This window comes from Balaenoptera acutorostrata, chromosome 13 (assembly GCF_949987535.1).
Source record: "Balaenoptera acutorostrata chromosome 13, mBalAcu1.1, whole genome shotgun sequence".
In the NCBI taxonomy this organism is placed as follows: domain Eukaryota; kingdom Metazoa; phylum Chordata; class Mammalia; order Artiodactyla; family Balaenopteridae; genus Balaenoptera; species Balaenoptera acutorostrata.
Genome location: NC_080076.1, coordinates 27,463,942 through 27,482,630, shown reverse-complemented (window position 1 = coordinate 27,482,630; position 18,689 = coordinate 27,463,942). Strand labels below are relative to the sequence as shown.

At 37.1% G+C, this 18,689-nt stretch overlaps 1 protein-coding gene across 3 annotated transcripts in view; it reads right to left on the bottom strand.

Moving 5' to 3' along the window:
* The window catches only part of HDHD2 (haloacid dehalogenase like hydrolase domain containing 2), a 44,791-nt gene that overhangs the window by 13,510 nt on the left and 12,592 nt on the right, over nt 1–18,689 (bottom strand). For all 3 annotated transcript variants that reach the window (XM_057526146.1, XM_057526147.1, XM_057526148.1), the window contains exons 2-4: nt 17,987–18,102; nt 14,973–15,176; nt 10,162–10,246 (exon numbers count right to left, since the gene is read on the bottom strand). In XM_057526146.1, the coding sequence (XP_057382129.1) occupies nt 10,162–10,246; nt 14,973–15,176; nt 17,987–18,092 (395 nt within the window). In that variant the 5' untranslated portion in view covers nt 18,093–18,102. The remainder of the gene's footprint in view (nt 1–10,161; nt 10,247–14,972; nt 15,177–17,986; nt 18,103–18,689) is intronic.

Sequence of the window (18,689 nt, the reverse complement as noted above, 5' to 3'; positions counted from 1 at the left end):
TATGAAACTGCTAAATTATTCTTGTCAGTGGGCATGGAAATGCCTTCCTGTGGGAGATGCAGGATTCAGACATTTATGATTAAATATTTTATTAAGTAAAAACCAATACTGGACTATTACAGGGCCTTATTGTTAGTTACTACGAATTGCTCACAGCACAGGACGGATCCTTCAAATTTATTCACTAATAGTAATACAAATTTATTTCTTAAAGCAGATCTTAAAATCCAACTGTTAGGAAACCTGAATAAGGCCACTATGTTGGCCTTAAAGAACCACAGCTGATAGCAATGAGATAATAACGGGTGATTTATCTATCTCCCCTCTTGTCACCCTGCCCCCAATCCCATTTATTTGCTACTCTACCACGGAACTGGAATTCTTTATGCAACAGACCTCAAAATTGCTTTCCACTTACATAGCTAAACTAAAAACTCATTTGATTTAGCTTTGTTAATATTTTATTATATATTAACTGGGGATGAGACTTATCAGCTTGATTGATGTGTGTACTTAATTCCCGTGCCTTCTCTGGAAGGGCTGAAACTGTGGGTTCCTCTACATTTCTCTAAATGGGAACTGGTTCTTCAGGAGCTTGGAGAGGATGGGCATCTCTCAGGGAAGTGGTTCTTGCTTCTGTCATTCTTCTACGTACAGCATAAGCTTTACTGACTCTTTGAAGAGCCAAGGCATGTTCAGGATAGATTGAAAGGTAAATATTTTCAAGGACACAGATTAAAAGATTTTTGTATAGTTAAACATTTTCAAAATGTAAGAAAATAGACACTCCAATACTTGGGACTGTTTTCACACTTCCTAGACAGGGCAAAAAAAAGTTGGTTGTTTTGTTACCAGAAGTAATGTATTGGGAAGAAATCTGAGAATTTTCTGTCTCTATTTAACTATAAGCCCATTGAGGTGCAAGAAACAAGAAAAAAAGGCATAAAGAAGGCCTGATGCAAAAATCCATGGCTATAAATTCCATGCAGGCAAAGGAAAAAAACTATCAAAAGTCCTAGCCGGGGAGCTGGACCACATTATAAAAATGTTAGGCAGAGCAGTGAGACGAAAGCTAAGGGGATGACTTAAATTCAGAGCCACAGTACGTTACTGAAAGGAACCATAAAGAACACCAAGTCCGACACGCCCCATTTTACAGATGAGAAGATGACCTTGCGATGCTGGCCAAGACCAAGGAGAGCCGGAACCCAGAACTCCAGAAAACCAATCCAGCACTCTTCCAAATAAACTCACTTTTTTAGAAAAAATGATCAACTTTTCACCATTTCTGCTGAAGATGGAGCATGTGGAAATGAAATTACACGGCAGCTTAAGAAACCTAATATGCCTGACATCGAACTACTGAGTCCTTTTCTTCCCACCCCCCAAAACGACCCTCCCCCAATCTTTCCCAACGCAGTAAATTGGCCCCATTGCTCAAGCCAGAAACTAGCAGTCATCCTTGATTTCTCACTTTCCCTCACCCTTCCACATCCCTATTATTAGCAAATCCAGTCACTTCCAAGTCCAAAACAAAAACAAAAATTTCTCAGAATGGTCTTACTCCCTCTGGAGAACCTCTGCAATAGTCTTAACTCATCTTTCTGTTTTCTACTCTTCCCCTGTTATTCCAACCCATCGTACATGCAATAGGGGGAGTTTTAAAAGTACAGATGGGATTGCGTCCCTCCCCTGATTAAAACCTTTCAATAACCTCTCATTGCAAAGAGTATAAAACCCAAAGTCCTTACCGAAGCTTGTAAGGCCTGGCCTTACCTGGCCACTGTCTGCATCTCCAATCTCAAGTCACCTTCCCTGTCACTGACTATGTACCAAAAACGTACAGTCTTTTCCTGCTTCAGCCCCCACACCTGGTGTTCCCTCCTCCTGAAACAGAGCCCCATACTTTGCATACAGCTATCTTCTGCTCACTTGTCAGGTCTCAGCTTGAATGTCAGCACTTCAAAGAAGCCATTCCCAATCTCCCTGCAAAGTGGACTTCCTCCTCACATTTCATCTCTATCTCATCCCCTTTTTCCTTTATATCACTTCCTATAGTTTATAATCCTTACTCAACTGTGTTTGGTTTGTCTTCCTCACTAGCTTACAATCTCCACTATGCCCATTAGTTTTACTCATCACTGTATTTCTTACTTCCAAAAAAAAAAAATCCAAAACAAAAACAAAAACAAACCCTGGTACCTTTCACTAAATATTTATCGAATAAGTTAATTAATGGATGAAGCACTGTATGCCTTAGTGTCCTGATCTATAAAATGGGGAATAACGCTTACCTTCTTGGGGAATAGAGATGATATATGCAAACTTTTTCATACTATCTATCTGACAGTAATGACAATTATTTTTATTCATAAATATAGGAAGTGTACTGTGTGTGCTACTTAAAATAGGTAACAGCAAATCACTTCACATTTGTGGGCCCCGGTTTCTTATCAAATGAAGGAACTGAATCAGATCAGGTCTTTTCACTCTCAACACTTCTGACATTTTTTTACTGAAAAATGCTTTATGTGGGGAGATCTGTCCTATACCTGTGGGATGTTTAGCCGCATCCATGGCCCCTACCCACTAGATGCCAGTAGCACTCTTCTTCCCCCAGTTGTGACATCCAAAAATGTCTCCAGACATTGCTGAATGTCCCCGGAGGAAAAATGTCCCCTGGGGAGGAAAAATGTCCCCAGTTGAGAACAAATGAACTAGGTGATGCCAAAATCTTGACATTCAATACATTTAAAACTAATACCAATCAACCTGACAAACACAACTATCAAAAGTTCAAATTAAAACAATAGCAAATCATGAAATATATCAAGAGAAAATCCCATCAACACTTAATTAATTGAAATCCCCAGAATATCTCCAATATCATACTGACACAGCAATTTTCTCATTAATAGTAGACTACCTACTATCACCACTTCTATCTGGTATTGCACTTCCCAGAGAGTGTAATAAAGCAAGAAAAAGAAATGAAAATACAAAGATTGGTAGGTGTGAAGTAAAATTGTCATTATTTGTGGTTGACAACTGTCCATGTAGAAAATCCGATTCAAAAGATTCTATAAATAAATTATTAGAATTAGCAAGTGAATGTAAGAATGTCATGAATACAAGGTTAACATACAAAATCTCAATTATACTTCTATGTATTAGCAACAAGCAATTAAAAGTGAAATTTAACAAAATACCACTGATAATCACATCAAACAACATGAAATACAAGGATTAATTTAACAAAATTTCTAAGACCTATACTCTAAAAACTGCAAAACACTGCTGAAGAATGTAAGACTAAAATCTAAATAAACGGAGATATATTCCATCTTCATAGACTGGAAGACACATTACTGTTCAGTAAATTCGACCCAAATCCACAGATTTAATAAAGTAGCAATCAAACTCCTAGTGAGCTTTTTTTTTGTGGAAATTGACAAGTTGATTCCAAAATTTATATGGAAACGATGTAGAATCTTAAAAAGGATTAAGTTGAAGAATGTATACTACCAGATATTAAGATTTATTATAGAGCTACAGTATTCAAGACAGTGTGGAAGTGCACAAGTATAGATAAAAAATCTAGAAGCAGAGCCACACATATATAGTCACTTGATTTATGTCAAAGCACTAAAACATCACTGCAATTCTGTGAGGCTTTTGAAAGAATGGATCTACGCAATAAATGTTGCAGAAGCAACTGGATATCTGTAAAGAAAAAATGAAATTTACTTCACATAATTCACAAAAGTTAACTCAAAATAGACCTTAGACCTAATTGCTAAAGGTAGAAAAATAAAGCTTGCAGAAGAAAACACAGGAGAATATCTTCATGACCCTGAGGTGGGCGAAAATTTCTTAGGCATAACAGAAGAAAATATTGACAAATTGGACTCCATCAAAATTAAAAACTTCATGTTCTCATACTGTTAAAAGAATGAACTGGCAAACCAGACAGGGATAGGACATCTGCAGTACATATATCCAACCAAAGACTTGTGTGTACATAACACATACATAACCCCAACAAATCACTAAGAAAACTATAACCCAATCAGAAGCGATAAAAGACTTGAATGTGTAGATCACAAAAGAAGTTACCCAATAGCCAATAAGTATATGAAAAGGCTTCAACAATATTACTCACCAGGGAAATATGAATTGAAACTCAGTAAGCTACCACTATACACACCAGAAAGAATAGCTACAATGATATAGACTAACGAGAGACTAGTGAGAATGTGCAGCAACTGGAACTCTTGTTCATAGCTGGTGGGTCATAACATATGACTCCACATAATCACTGTGGAAAACTGTTTAGCAACATTTACTAAAGCTAAGCAAGTACTTATCCTATTATCCAGTAATTTCACTTCCAGATACAGACCCAAGAGAAATGAGTGGATATGTCCCCAAAAAACATGTAGAAGAATGTTCATGGCAGCTTTCTCCTTAACAGCCAAAACTGGAAAAATCCAAATGTCCATTAACAATTGAATAAATTGTGGAATATACATACAATAGACTACTACACAACAACAAAAATAAAGAACAAACAAAACAAAAAAAGTACTGCTACATGCAACAATTTGGATAAATCTCAAAAACAGACCAAAAACAAAATGCTACAACTGTGTGATTTCATTCATATGAAGATCAAAAACTGGCAATATTGATAGAAGTCAGAGTAGTGGTTACCTTGAGGAAGGGGTGGTATTGACTGGGATAGAGAGCCTTCTAGGGCGCTGGAAATGTTCTGTCTCGTGATCAGAGTAGGGGTTACACAGGTATATCTATGTGTCAATTTTTATTGAGTTGTACACTGACAATCTGTATACCTTATTGTACCTGTTATACATCAATTTTAAAAGATCAGTAACAATATATGTGGTTTATTCACCTAAAGCTTTTATTTAGAGTAGCAAGAGTTGCCTTGATCATAAAAGAATCTCCCCAGTTAATTAAATAATGAGTAGTGACTAATATTTTTTTTTTTTTTTTTTAAAACTTCCACCAAAGATGGCTTTTTTAAAAAATTTATGGCTGTGTTGGGTCTTCGCTTCTGTGCGAGGGCTTTCTCTAGTTGTGGCAAGCGGGGGCCACTATTCATCGCGGTGCGCGGGCCTCTCACCACTGCAGCCTCTCTTGCTGTGGAGCACAGGCTCCAGACACACAGGCTCAGCAATTGTGGCTCACGGGCCCAGTTGCTCCGCGGCATGTGGGACCCTCCCAGACCAGGGCTCGAACCCGCGTCCCCTGCATTGGCAGGCAGACTCTCAACCACTGTGCCACCAGGGAAGCCCAGTGACTAATATTAAACTCAATTCTGTATTCTGTGATCTTCAAATTGGCATATAAAGTTGTTCTGCATATACTAATGGAACGCTTTAAATAACTCAAGTTCTTAAGTCTTCAACAATTTCTCATCTCCAGAGTGTTTTATTTTTATAGTCTGGACCTTAATTAAAAAGATTGCATAGCAGTCAGCCCTTTCAAAATGGAAACAGCTCACAGAAATATTTCTAATTTAAGCCTATTGCCACACTGTTCTAGAATTCCTTATGCCCAGGGCTCTTAGAAAAGATTCAGGAGCTGCTGTACAAATGCAGTAACTGAGGCCATTATTGTTGATTTTTCCCTCCCCTTCCCTGCTTCCTTTTGTAAGGAACTGAATATATTAGTAATTAAACTTTTTATTCTTTTCTTAACGAGAAGGGGAAAAGAAAGCAATCCAACATTCAACAGAAACCATTTACGGGGATAAGAATCTCTTCCCCAAACACACGAGAAACTAATTTCTGCACACCTCTAAGACTTTTGGAGGATTCTTGTACCTTGTAACAATTATAGGAAAGAAGGCATTAACAAAGCTTCAAAACATTATTCTTAAGCAGCCTTCATTTCCGCATTTAAATGTGAAAGTTATATGATGTCACTTATCTTCAATTGTAACAACATTTTAATAAGCTCCTCGAGAAGCTAGAGGGCAGCTGCTCTTAATGTAGAAAAATTTTTTTTTCTGTGAACTTTTTAAAAAAATTTTGGTATATAGCACATCACTATTTTTTTTTAAATTTTATTTATTTATTTATTTATGGCTGTGTTGGGTCTTCGTTTCTGTGCGAGGGCTTTCTCTAGTTGCGGCAAGTGGGGGCCGCTCTTCATCGCGGTGCACAGGCCTCTCACTATTGCGGCCTCTCTTGTTGCGGAGCACAGGTTCCAGACGCGCAGGCTCAGCAGTTGTGGCTCACGGGCCCAGTCGCTCCGCGGCATGTGGGACCTCCCCAGACCAGGGCTCGAACCCGTGTCCCCTGCATTGGCAGGCAGACTCTCAACCACTGCACCACCAGGGAGGCCCTCTGTGAACTATTCTTAAGTTAAGCAATTTCCATGCAGCTTTTTCCCAAAATTCCTTTGATCCAGCAACTGTACTTCTGAGAAAATATGTTATGGAAATATAAATATTGCTTAACAAACATGTTCAGAAGTTTTTTTAAAAAACTAACTCATGAAACCTGGAAATAACTAACAATCAGAAATACATGGCTATACAATTTATTGCACTTTTTAAAGTGGAATATGCTCTGGGAATCAAATATGTTTTAGAAGAATATTTAAGAATATAGAAAAACACGCACAATATATTGTCGGGTTTTTCAAAGGCAATTACTGCATAGTATGTATACACTCTCATTTTTGTCTAAATATATATGTGCATGGAAACAAACTAGCTATATGCTAAAATGTTAACTGTAGTTTTCTTAGGTGGAGAATCACTGGTAATTTTGTTTATTCATGTTTCTTTTTTGAGCATTTGAAAATTTCCACAATGAGGACATATTAATTTTTTTTAACATCTTTATTGGAGTATAACTGCTTTACAACGTTGTGTTAGTTTTTGCTGTATAACAAAGTGAATCAGCTATACGTATACATATATCCCCATATCTCCTCCCTCTTGCGCCTCCCTCCCACCCTCCCTATCCCACCCCTCTAGGTGGTCACAAAGCACCGAGCTGATCTCCCTGTGCTATGCAGCTGCTTCCCACTAGCTATCTATTTAATATTTGGTAGTGTATATATGTCAATGCTACTGTCTCACTTAGTCCCAGCTTATGCTTCCCCCTCCCTGTGTCCACAAGTCCATTCTCTACATCTGTGTCTTTATTCCGGGAGGACGTATTAATTTTGAGGTTAGATATTTTTTAGTCTTGTTAATACCAAGTTCATTTAGATTAAGTGATCTGCTTGCCCAGGTAGGCTTTCTCCTAATAGAATTTAATTAAAATTGGTCTCTTACTAAAATGCTCAAGCTTTTTTTTTCCTAACAGGTCAGAAGATGAAAAAAGACCTGCTACAAGCTAGTACTACAACTGTGAAAATGAATGAACTGGAGTTATAGGTATTCATATTGATGAATCATACATTATTTCTAGGGAAGAAAGCAAACTGATGCGTACATAAAGTATAAAACATGCAAGATAATATTACATATTGTCTAGAAATACCTATGTATGTGTTACAAGTATAAAGAAATTCAAGACAATGATAAACAGAAATTCACAATCCTGATTACTTTTGGGTCTTGGCTGACAAAACTGAGGAGGGATACACAGGGGATATCAAACATGTTGATAACCTGTATTTCTTAAACCGATTGACAGGCATATGGGTATTCATTATATTACACTTTGTACCTTTTAGTATTAGGTAAAAGGAAAAAAGCCATCCATGGCTCTCAGGATTTGAATGTTTCATAGAATCCAAGCCCAAATCACGTCTATCCCCTATAAGTGGTTCATATCCTTCCCCAAAATCAATTCTTTAAAATTCAGTGTTTTCAATTTTATTCAGACATTTAAGACATTTTTGTAGACAGAGCATACTATGCATTTCAGGGGGGCCTACCCACTCAAAATACAGTAAATAAGAGTGCAATGTGGAAGGTTGATGTATCTGGCTGAGGGCAATATGCCCCTAAAGCTGGTATTCAAGGCAGCTATGCAACGGGGTTTAAAATACAATGTTTATTCTCATTAAGAACCTGAATAGTAATTTAACTAATTGGCGGTGCATTTGAGATGCCACAATCCAAACAGCTGTAGTCATTGGTTGGAAGGCATAGTCTCTGTGGAGACATCAATATGCAGAGAAGGGCAAGACCTAAAATCCTTTTGTTAACTTTCCACCCAGCTGTTAAGTGCATTTGTGAAATTAGAGTTGACTTATAAGTGCACTGTAATACTCTAAAATGTGTTTAAAAAAATCAATATGGTTAGGGAAGTGTACTAATTAGACAGCTTCCAAGCAATTACAAAGTCAGTATTATATCAACATACATTTTTATTACCCTGAGTCTAGTATTTATCTAAGACAGAGACCTCCCAACTTCCTATTACATAGGTCCTTCCTAAATTACCAGCTAAAATCAATCAATACCTTCTCCTTGAATTCTGTGGTTCAGAAATGAATAAAATGTAGCAGGGGGTAAATTCGGAAGTAAGAAATAATAGCAGGTTCTCTATTCCAAATGAAAACTGGTTTTGGTTATAGCTATAAACCTTAAGGAGCAGGTGAGATAATCCCTTTGTCCCCCTGTCCCCCAAGAAGCTAGAGTAGAAAACTGAAGTAGGTGAAGCAAGGAAATTTTAATACTCAAGCAATCTGGCACAATAGTGGATCTTCGGGAAATAATGTCTACTGAGCAATTATAAAAAGTCAATTTGTTTTTATTTAAACAAAGGCTTGACTATCACAGTAACTAAGAGAGTCACAAATAAAAGTACATTCAGTAGCCATAGTTTTCATAACCGAGGATCTAAAATTAATGTGCAAATGGAAAAAAGGTGACTGTTCCCAAAGGGCTCTTTCTGGCCACATAGATTGTACACAGGGTAGCCATCTTCAAGATCAAATAATGTGCCCAGATTTGTGAACCTTGTAGTGAGTTTTAACATTTTGATTCTAGAACATATACATCAAGAAGTGAAATCTACATCAAGTATACGTTAGAATGATTCTTGAATATCTTCGTATTGGTAAGAAAATGATGTTAAATTCCCCAAATTTACCAAGCTATTAAAGAAATTTTTTTTAAAGTTAGTTCAATGTACATCTATGCAATATGTAGGACTACTTAACTTGTCATAAATTTAAAGGCAAATTACACTGTTTAATGTTCAACAAGCAAAAGGTAAGATGAAAAATGAAAAATCTATAAAAAATGAAAAATCCAAGGGGAAAAAAAATCACAATTTCACTCTAGAGTAGACTTGCGAATAAATTCTGATCCAATTTAGTTTAGGAAGTATGAGAACCAGTATGCAGTCTGCCTTTTGGAAGTAGCAGTAAAAAGTTCATACAGGTAAAATGCACACACAAGCGAAGATTTATAACATTTTACATGTCAGTCGTGGTTCCCCAATTTCTACCAACAGCCACTGGAACCCCTCCATGTATACAGCCCACAGTTCGAAGAGCCCCACCCTAAACTCATCACCTCCTGAACCCACACAGGGAGTGTTCTCTATCACAGGCACTTAGGTTAGATATCTAGATGTCGACTCACTGTTCTTCTTCACCCCCTTGACCCAACTGTCCATCAAGTCATGCTGACAATATCAGAATCTCGTTTTCTTCATCCCTACTGCCACAATCACAGATCAGACTACCGTTATCACTCGTCGAATAATTTCTTTGAAAGTGTGGTCAAACTTGCCAATTTTTTTCGATAGCCTGGATTCTCACTGGAGGAGGAATCACATTTACTGTTTTGGGTGAATTAGCCTGGATCTTATTTTCCTTCAGAGATCATAGTCAGTGAAGAATCACAGGAGTGATAATAAAAGATAAAACTCCTAGCTTTAGATTTACAATTTGATTATGAATTTCTGCCCTAGAATATTGATCCTACGAACCGGAAAAACCCCAGAGATCATCACGTTTTAACATATTGATTATTTTTTAAAAACTAAGGAAGACAGTAATAAATATTTAATGTTGATCTTGAAGTGATCTTTAAGATATCTGTCCACCTACAATCTAGGTGGCCAGAAAGTAAATTATGTATAACCTTACATGACAAAGACTTAAGAAGAGAAGAAGGGAGTATATGATCACATGAAAAATAAACAGCTAAAGACTTACCGGAATGCTTGATTCAGAATTTGATAATGAAAATGGTCTGGTGCCAATCCTATGACCACAGCATTAGGATCACTTGTTTGTATTCCTGGGAATGGAAAGAAAAAATTATTGAAAAATGCAATTAACAGTAATGTCACATTTTATTATAAAGTAGTTTTAGTCAATCAAGTACAAATTTTTGCCATAGCAATAATCTGAAGTTTAAGAGATTATCCTGCCCAGTGTACTTTGGAAGTATCAGCTATAACTTAAAAAAAAAAAAGGTCTCCTAGTATTTCTGTATATTCCTTTTGCATGGTCTTAACAGCTACTGAGTAACTAGAAGATCTGAACTGAAACTTATAACCTGATGTTCTCAAACAAGCAACAATTCCTAACTTCAAAAAGCTTTACTGATTAAAATCAACGAGAAGAGCCACAGTTCTCTATGAGCTATCAGATCAATAGCAACTGATGAGGGACTGAAAACCTAACAGGCAAGGGAAATTAGACTCTCTAGGTGACACAGCTGAGGCTAACGCCATCATGATAAATACGGAATGCACTGTAGGGTCTATAGTTTTCTACATAATACCTAATCCACTTCTAGTTTCACAAATATTATTCTATAATTAAAGCATGTTTTAAGGCCTTGGTACCTGATGACAAGACTTAATATACAGGAACCAAACAAGTACTTTCACCATCACAGATATTAAAACTCTGATTGAAGTGTCTGTGCATTATCCATATGCCGATTCCTATTTGCCTCTCTTATTGCCTGCGTTTAAGCATTCTCATTATCGATTCTACCAAAATGTGAGGGGAAGAAACAGAGCAGATACGCAAGATTTCCAATTTCCTCCTTACCAGCAGCCATGAGTATTGAGTAATTGGTTAAAGTTTGTTAAAGGAAGAAAATAAAATCAATGGCTACAGTTAAGAGTTGGAGTTTTATGTGTTCTTTTTATTATCTCCATCTACCACTGGCTAAGATATTCAATATTAGCCAAGATATTTCCATTCCCTTCAAAAACCTATCTACTTTGGGTATTTTCATGTATACAAAGATGTTGCAAGATTAGTCTTACATCAAATAACAAAGATTTCTTCCAGACCAGAGACTGTGCTTATATATGTCAACTCCAGCTCACTACTGCACAACTAGAAACTTTCTTCAAATAAAGTAAAAAATCTGAATAAAAAATTGTTTTGCAGTACTTCAGCTAACTCAGAAATATAAATACGCTGATTATAGAATGTATTTGTCATTGTTTTTGGTAGCCCAGTTTCTGAATACCATTTTCATAATTAGGGAATCCACTAGCTCCTAAGGCTTAGTGAGGAGCAGAGCTCACCCTCTCCTGAGAGGGTGAAAACACCAGATACTTATTTTCCAGGCTCTCTGCAGCTACGGGTACTGGCCTGAGACGGAGGTTCTGCCAATCAAAAGCACCCCCCCCCCCCAGGGCTTTAAACTGGGAGCTAGGAACATAAAGCAGCAGGGAGAACCTCACTGGAAATTCTGAGGCAGCAGTGCTAGCTGGAACTTCCAATCTCCAGTGCTACTGGGGTGAACAGGCAAGCTGCAGAGGTCAGTGTTCAGCAGGGACACTGAGGGCGCCAGATCAGTTCTGCATGAGACGTCGCACGCTGCTCCTCAGCGCACAGTCCCTGAGGCTAATCTCCAGCTCCCCTGGGCAGTTAGTTCTGTGGGCTACAGTCTTTTTTCTTTTTGTCATGGACATTTAAAAAATATTAAAAAACAGAAAGACTAGCTCATAATGAGCCCTGATGTACCCATCACCCAGCTTTAGCAGTCATCAACGTTTTGCCAATCTTATTTACCATTCTCTACATCTTTTAAAGTCTTTTAAGTATATTCCAGTATCATCTCACCCTTTATTTCAGTATGTATCATTAACTGATAAAGACCTAAAAAAAAAAACCCACCTTAACATTATTACACCAACAAAGTTCATAATAATTCTTTAATATCACTCAATACCTAGTCCACATTTGAATCTCCCCAAATGTCTCAAAACGTCTTTTTACATCTGATATGTAATTGGCACCCAACAAGGTCCATATATTGTATTTGATTGTTATCTTTTACATCTCACTCTACAGCAACATTCCTCTCCACTTACTGGAGCAACTAGATCATTAATCTTGGAAAAGGTCCCACATTCTGGATTTGGCTGATTGCTTGTGATATTATTTAATTTATTCCTTTACTCTTATTATTTCCTATAAACCAGTAATTGAATCTAGAGGCTTCATAAGTTCACATTCAATTACTAGGCAAGAGTACTTATAGGCAATGCTATGAATTTCCAATTATATCACATCACGAAGCACAAGAGTTCTGCTTGTTCTACTTCCAGTGATGTTAAGACTGATCAACAGGTTCAAGTGGTGTCAGCCTGATTCCTCCATTTTGAAGTTCCCCATCAACTCTTCACCTAATGTGTTTAAAATCTATTGATATTGTTGCCTATTTCACTAGGGTTTGCCAAATGGTGATTTTCTAATTCTGCCATTCCTTTTGCATTTACTAGCTATAATTCTTCTATAAAGAACTTACCCTCATCAAATGTTTAGTTACTATAAAATATAGTTAAAATAGGAAAGGCAGGATAAATGCTTGTTTCATTTATCCATTTTCAGAATGAGTTACTGCCCTAACAACTTCCCATAGTGATCAATGAGTTTTGTGGGGTTGAATATCATTTTGAACTTTTTATATGTATGATGTGTTGCAATCTATTGCAATCAGTATTCTTTTTGACGCTCAAACTATCCCTTCAAATTGGCTTCAGTGTCCTTTAGGCATGACCCTATTAGTTTTCAATAGTTTCCTTGCTAACAATTAGTTATCCCAGACTCATCTTATACAACGCCTGCCCAGATCTGGAATCACCCATTTCTCCAAGGAACTAAAGTGGGAAACCATAGTAGACACCAGTCTGACCACTGGGCTTCACTGCTTCTATGCCTTTTTAGTAGAAGATCTAGATAATATGTACTTTTTGAGAGAACAAGGGAGTTGATAATATTTTTAATTCAAAATTAATACATACCTCATTTGATTTTTATATTTCTATCTCTTTTCACTTACACTTAAAATCTGGAGTACTAACAATACTAGCGTAACTATTACTTTATCCTATAATACATCTATAATTACAAACTAATATCAACACTACTAGTAACACTAATACTACTGAATGCAGTTTTAGATTTCTTTGCAGTTCTTTTATCCTTAGAATTGATCCCCCCATGAATGAACTGTCAAAACACTGAATTTTAAAGTCATCTGAAGTAATTCTTTTCTCTGAGTGGTTATGTCACCAACTTTATATAGAGTTCATTTGTTTCAATCTGTTTTTGGTTTTCAGGGATTGGTTTGTTTTTAACTTTTTAATTGTCTTTTAAATATGTAAAATATTTACATGGTTCCAAAGTCAAAACTAGATAATAACGTACTTTTAGAGAAATCACCTCTCCTTTTCCCACCCTCCCCCTTTAGATAACCATTTTTACTAGTTTTTCATTTATCTTCCTTCAGCTTCCTTTCACAAATATAAGACAAATACATTTATATCCATTTTCCTCTCATTTTCTTACACAGAAAAAAGCGTGTAAGGCTTTCTATACCATAATTTTTTCACTTAATATATCCTATGAAGATCACTCTTATCAGGATATAGAATTCGCCATTACTTATCTTTCAGCTACAAAGCATTCCATCTTGTGGACATTTCATAGTTTTAATCAGTCTCTTCCAATGAACATTTGGGTTGTTTCCAATCTTTTGTTATTACAAATAAGGTCACAATGAACAACCTACCTTATTCATATGTCCTTGCACATTTTTGTCATTGCTTCTTGGAGATAGATTCCTACAAGAGGCAGTACTGCTTCACACGCAATTTTGAGAGCTACTGCCAAACTCCTCTCTGCAGGAGTTGTGCCATTTTATATCCTGTCAGCAGTCAGATCTTTTAATAAATTTACTTTCTGTTTAATTCACCCAAAGTTGGTTTCTGTTTTTTGCAAATTCTGATTGATATACAGTTATATTTCCTGATAGTATAAGTTTTGAGGTTCTGCCTAACCATATATCCACGCTGAAGTTCTCTAATCATTATTTGTAAAGCTATCACATGGTTTTATAATGATGTATTTATACCCATTTTTTCTATATTGTGTATTTCACTCTGAGTATCATCTACAAAAAGCAGTGTGGCAAAGCTTCATAACACAAGGATATTTTTCCAGTTTGTTAATTTTTCCAAAGAGAAAAGTTTTATTTTCTCTTGATTGAAAATATTTCATGGTCATTGCAAAAACTTCACACCATACAGAATGACATCTATTTTTAAACAAGTTGACCTTGGTTTATCTCATATAGTCAAACTAATACAGTGGCTCCAGGAATGACGATTATAACACTTAAAGAAATCTTAACCTGTGTTTTTTCAAACTGTGGGCCGTGATCCATTAGTAGATTGTGAAACTAATCTGGAGGACTCTAAGCAGCACCAAAATCACACAGTTAAGTAAACCAAATGGAAAACAGAGTACATCTCACAAGTAAGAGTATTGTTTAACATATACAAATACACATACATACGTCCTGGATTTCTATGTAATGTGTTTCACTTATTTTGGAGTGCAGTCAAAACAGGTTTGAGAAACACCAATTTAGATTCAAACTACTGTTGACAGAGGAAATCTGACTAAATACTTCTAAACATCCAGTTTTAAGAATGATTTATAAGCAGATATGAAGAACCAATTTTTAAATCTTTCCGAATTTCTCCTACCTTTAAAATCAGGTAGGGCCCGATCATCAACCAGCAGCATGGGTCGGACTTGCTTCTGCTCTACCAGGTTTCTGGCTGCAGTCAGAGAAGTGAATATTTCATCTTCAGAGATATCAAACTCCAATTTTTTCAATCTTTCCAAGAGGTCTTTCTTGCTCTCTTTGGTTGTATTGGTCACAAACCTAACCATTACAGAAGTAGCACGTAACCTGGAAAAGTAAAATTCAGGTGTCAATAGGCGATTTTACATTCCAGCTCCATAAAACCTAATTTGGTAGCACTTGCCAAAGGTCAGAAAATTAAGGGTAAGTCACTGAGTAAGTGTTTTTGTGGCCAGTAGGTTTTATAATCTATTCAAAATTGCTTACAGATTATCCACACCCTGTGGACTGCTTCATCTCCAAAGGCTGTAAAGTCTACCTTTTCAAGGGCCTTCTATACTTTAACTGAATTTAACTACAAGGTTTTAGTAAAGAAGTCAAAAACAAAAACAAAAACAAAACAAAAAAACCCAACACTTAGTAACCACTATACTCACAGAATATGAGAGGTGAAAGTTATCTTAGAGATTATCTACTAGTGTAACCTTCTGAAGACGAGAAAACTCAGGCCTAGAGGATTAATGACTGGGCTCAGCTGTACACAGCGGGGCAGCAGTGGAGCTGTGACAAGAACTCCAGCCTACGTCCTAGACAGGGTCTGACCCCCTATACTAAGAGAACAGAGGACACCTCAAGAGTTCTTCCTTCTTCTTAGCCAATTAGACACTGGCTAAGCCCTAATGTGCTACTAAGTTTACAAACAGAAACTACTTGGAGAAAGAAACATTCCATTTTTACAGACTGGAATGTGTTTTCCCTTTGAACTACTTTTGATTCCATAATCTGCTTTTGGAACCTAAACTGGCAATCAGGTATCAGAGAAAGAATTCATGATAGCCCAGCTTTCTTTCAAAACAAAAATTATTTTCTTGGTCCTACAGTCCTTTAACCTAAAAATAATTTATCTACAATTAAAATTTTTATATTAATACCCTGTTGCTTTTTATCTTATACCTGCCCCAAATAGACACAAGGCATAAAGCACTATCCACAATTTAAAATAAGCAAGCAAATAAAACAGAAAAGAGATTTTTAAGAATTCAAAGAGCATTCATATTTATATGATTAAATAGTTCATTATAATCATGATTATCTCTATAATATCTGTATAGTAGCTTTTCTGAAAAACACATTAAATTTGGTAGTTTATCTCTCAAAAGAAATTGAATACTTCAACATAACTATTATCTTAAAAATGAACAAGTCTAAGTACTGAAATGATCATATCATTTTTTTTTTTTTTTTTTTATTTTTTTTAAGATTGCACAATTTTATTAATTAATCTATTTATTTATCTTTGGCTTTGTTGGGTCTTCGTTTCTGTGCAAGGGCTTTCTCTAGTTGCGGCGAGCGGGGGCCACCCTTCATCGCAGTGCGCGGGCCTCTCACTGTTCCGGCCTCTCTTGTTGGGAGCACAGGCTCCAGACGCGCAGGCTCAGTGATTGTGGCTCACGGGCCCAGTTGCTCCGCGGCATGTGGGATCTTCCCAGACCAGGGCTCGAACCCGTGTCCCCTGCATTGGCAGGCAGATTCTCAACCACTGCGCCACCAGGGAAGCCCGATCATATCATTTTTAACGAGCATTTTAAAAACCTTTTCTTTTTGCTAGTCCCTCAACTTCCCTTAGTCTGTTTGTTTCTATAGAAACCAAAACTGGCAGTGACAGTATAGCAATCTCTCTGGGATGGAAACCCGCCAGTGTCAGTGAGAGAACAATCTGTAGGCTCCTGCCCCTCCAGAATGGCAGGCTCATAGTTTACAGAGGTACTTAGAGATGTCATTCATTGTTCACCAGAAATAAAGATTTTTCTTTCCATCCAGAGCAGAAAGCTCATCTTTGAAGCAGTAAAAGCTCTTGTCCAACAGGAGAGGAGACTGATCGACAGACATCCTTTTCCCTAGAAAGTCTGAGAGAGACCATGGCAAGGAGTCAAGAGAAAGTCCCCGTCTCCACCTGATTTACTTCAGGCTTTAAACATGTTGTTGTCCACCTGTAAAATGAATGTCATGACTGCTGGCTAAGTCAACAGCTTCCAAATGACGCCTATCAGATCTAAAATCTCTTCACACTTATTGAAGCCCCAAATGGAGAGTAAGCTCCTTGAGAGAGTGCCAAGTCAGTGTTGATCTCTTGCCGTAATACCTGGCACTGTGATAGTACTCACTAGATTTCCTTATCAACAGCATACTTTGTGAATATTGTAAGGTTTGAAAATGATAAAGCACCACATGCTAAGTATTGTTGATTTTGAAAACTCCTAAATTATTTGAAGATGAGATGCTGAATAACATTACTAGTTCTGTTGTACTGAGGAGTACTTTTTTGAGGAACAAACATTCACATTCAGTTCACTTTAACAAGCTTTCATTATGTATTTTGTATCTAAATTTATGGTGACGCATCAGAAATGTAAGACAATCTCTAACCTTCAAATGCATTAAGTTTAGTTAATGAAAATAATTCTAAAATTTCAAGTTCCTTAATTAAATTTTAGTTGAGCAGCTGCACACTCAGTGTTAGAGCTTAGCTGAAAAAGAGTACGTGGAACTATGGCTTATATATATGTGTGTATTTCTTTTTGTGATTCCAGGATTCATTTGTTATTTTTCCAATGCTACTTATTCCACATTTCAGAGTCTCGAGTTTTCATTCCCAAATTTATACTACTGACTTAGAAAAAGATACACATAAAGAACAAAAAGACTAAATCAAAAGGCCAAACCTAACAAAAGGCTTAGAGAACAATGTTTGGAACATATTACAATGCATACATCTTCTAGCTAAGCCCAAGGCAGTTCCTGTATATATGGTAAACTGGTGAAATGCCACCGTAAGGCCATCCATCCAGCTAATGATCTGCCTTGGTAAAACGGCACCTACAAACATATTTGTCAGCTGAACGTGGAGGATAGCTTGCCTTTGAAGAGCTTCCTGTGCGCCTGGCACAGCTGTATCTTCAACGTGAAGTGTGCCACTGAGATCCACCAAAACAGCTTTTAATGCACGGCGTGCTGCCATCCTTCATTCCCTAAGAGAGAGCAAATGAAATTAAAAATACAGTTTAGGAAACAATGGACAATTAAAAGCTGGTAAGTCTTCAAAATACCATTCATATCTAGAAAGATACTTAGTGTTAAGCTGCCTCCCTTTTAGAAAAAAAGTTTTTTAAAAATCAAAAATCCAGGGGCTTCCCTGGTGGCACAGTGGTTAAGAATCCGCCTGCTAATGCAGGGGACACGGGTTCGAGCCCTGGTCCGGGAAGATCCCACATGCCACAAAGCAACTAAGCCCGTGTGCCACAACTACTGAGCCTGCGCTCCAGAGCCAGCGTGCCACAACTACTGAGCCCGCATGCCACAACTACTGAAGCCCGTGCACCTAGAGCCCGTGCTCCGCAACAAGAGAAGCCACTGCAATGAGAAGCCCGCACACCGCAACAAAGAGTAGCCCCCGCTCTCAGCAACTAGAGGAAACCCACGCGCAGCAGCAAAGACCCAATGAGGCCAAAAATTAAATAAATGAATAAATAATTTAAAAAAAAAATCAAAAATCCAAATTTGATCCATAAAACTTTTATAATAGTTAGGGTTTTTTTTTCCAGTCTTAAATTAAAAC